This window comes from Rhincodon typus, chromosome 22, assembly GCF_021869965.1.
Source record: "Rhincodon typus isolate 14 chromosome 22, sRhiTyp1.1, whole genome shotgun sequence".
NCBI classification, from domain to species: domain Eukaryota; kingdom Metazoa; phylum Chordata; class Chondrichthyes; order Orectolobiformes; family Rhincodontidae; genus Rhincodon; species Rhincodon typus.
In genome coordinates this window covers 548,959-549,672 of record NC_063353.1, presented here as the reverse complement: position 1 = coordinate 549,672, position 714 = coordinate 548,959, and the positions used below count along the sequence as shown (strand labels likewise).

At 43.1% G+C, this 714-nt stretch overlaps 1 protein-coding gene across 1 annotated transcript in view; it reads left to right on the top strand.

Annotated features, from left to right (window-relative positions):
- Positions 1–543: 543 nt before the first annotated feature.
- Positions 544–714, top strand: part of LOC125485808 (WASH complex subunit 4-like) — an 18,479-nt gene continuing 18,308 nt past the window's right edge. The window contains exon 1 of the mRNA XM_048610550.1: positions 544–570. Within this exon, the coding sequence (XP_048466507.1) occupies positions 544–570 (27 nt within the window). The remainder of the gene's footprint in view (positions 571–714) is intronic.

Below are 714 nucleotides of genomic sequence, written 5' to 3'. Positions count from 1 at the left end.
CTGGATTTCTGGGGTATTGCAGTGCGTTATGGTTCATTTAAATAGTGTCTTGATGCAGCTCTGTTTGTGTATGGTGGTCTGGTTTCTATTGAAGTGAAGGATTTAGTCCGTGTGTGTGGCCTTCCTGTATACTTGGGTCCGAAATTTGCCATTAGTCAGTCTCTCTACCCTTACATCTAAGAACAGGAGAGGGTTGTTCTTTTCTTCCTCTCTAGAGAATTTGATGCTTGCAAAGATGTTGTTAACAAGTTGGTGGGTTTCTTCTACTTTTGTGCATTTGATTATTACGAATGTGTCTTCCATGTATCTTACCCACAGTTTCAGGTGGATTATAGGAAGGGCTGTGTGTTGCAGTCTCTGCATCACTGCTTCCGCGATGAGACCTGAGATGGGTGATCCCATCAGTGTGCCTTTGATCTGTTTGTATATCTGACTGTTGAATGTGAAGTGCGTTGTCAGGCATAAATCTAGTATTTCAGAAAGCTGTCCTTGCTGATGTTGTTGCTGGTGTTCAGGGTCAGTGCTCCTGGCCCTTCTAGTAATATGGCCGTTGTGTCTCTCTGGCTAATGGTATGTCAATGGATGTAAATAGTGTTGTAACATCGAAGTTGATATGATTTCATCCTCATCAATTTTTGTGTCCCTGAGCTGTGTGAGAAATTCTTCGGCCGAATGGATTGAGCGTGGGGATCTGCTAATCAGGTGTTTAGTCTC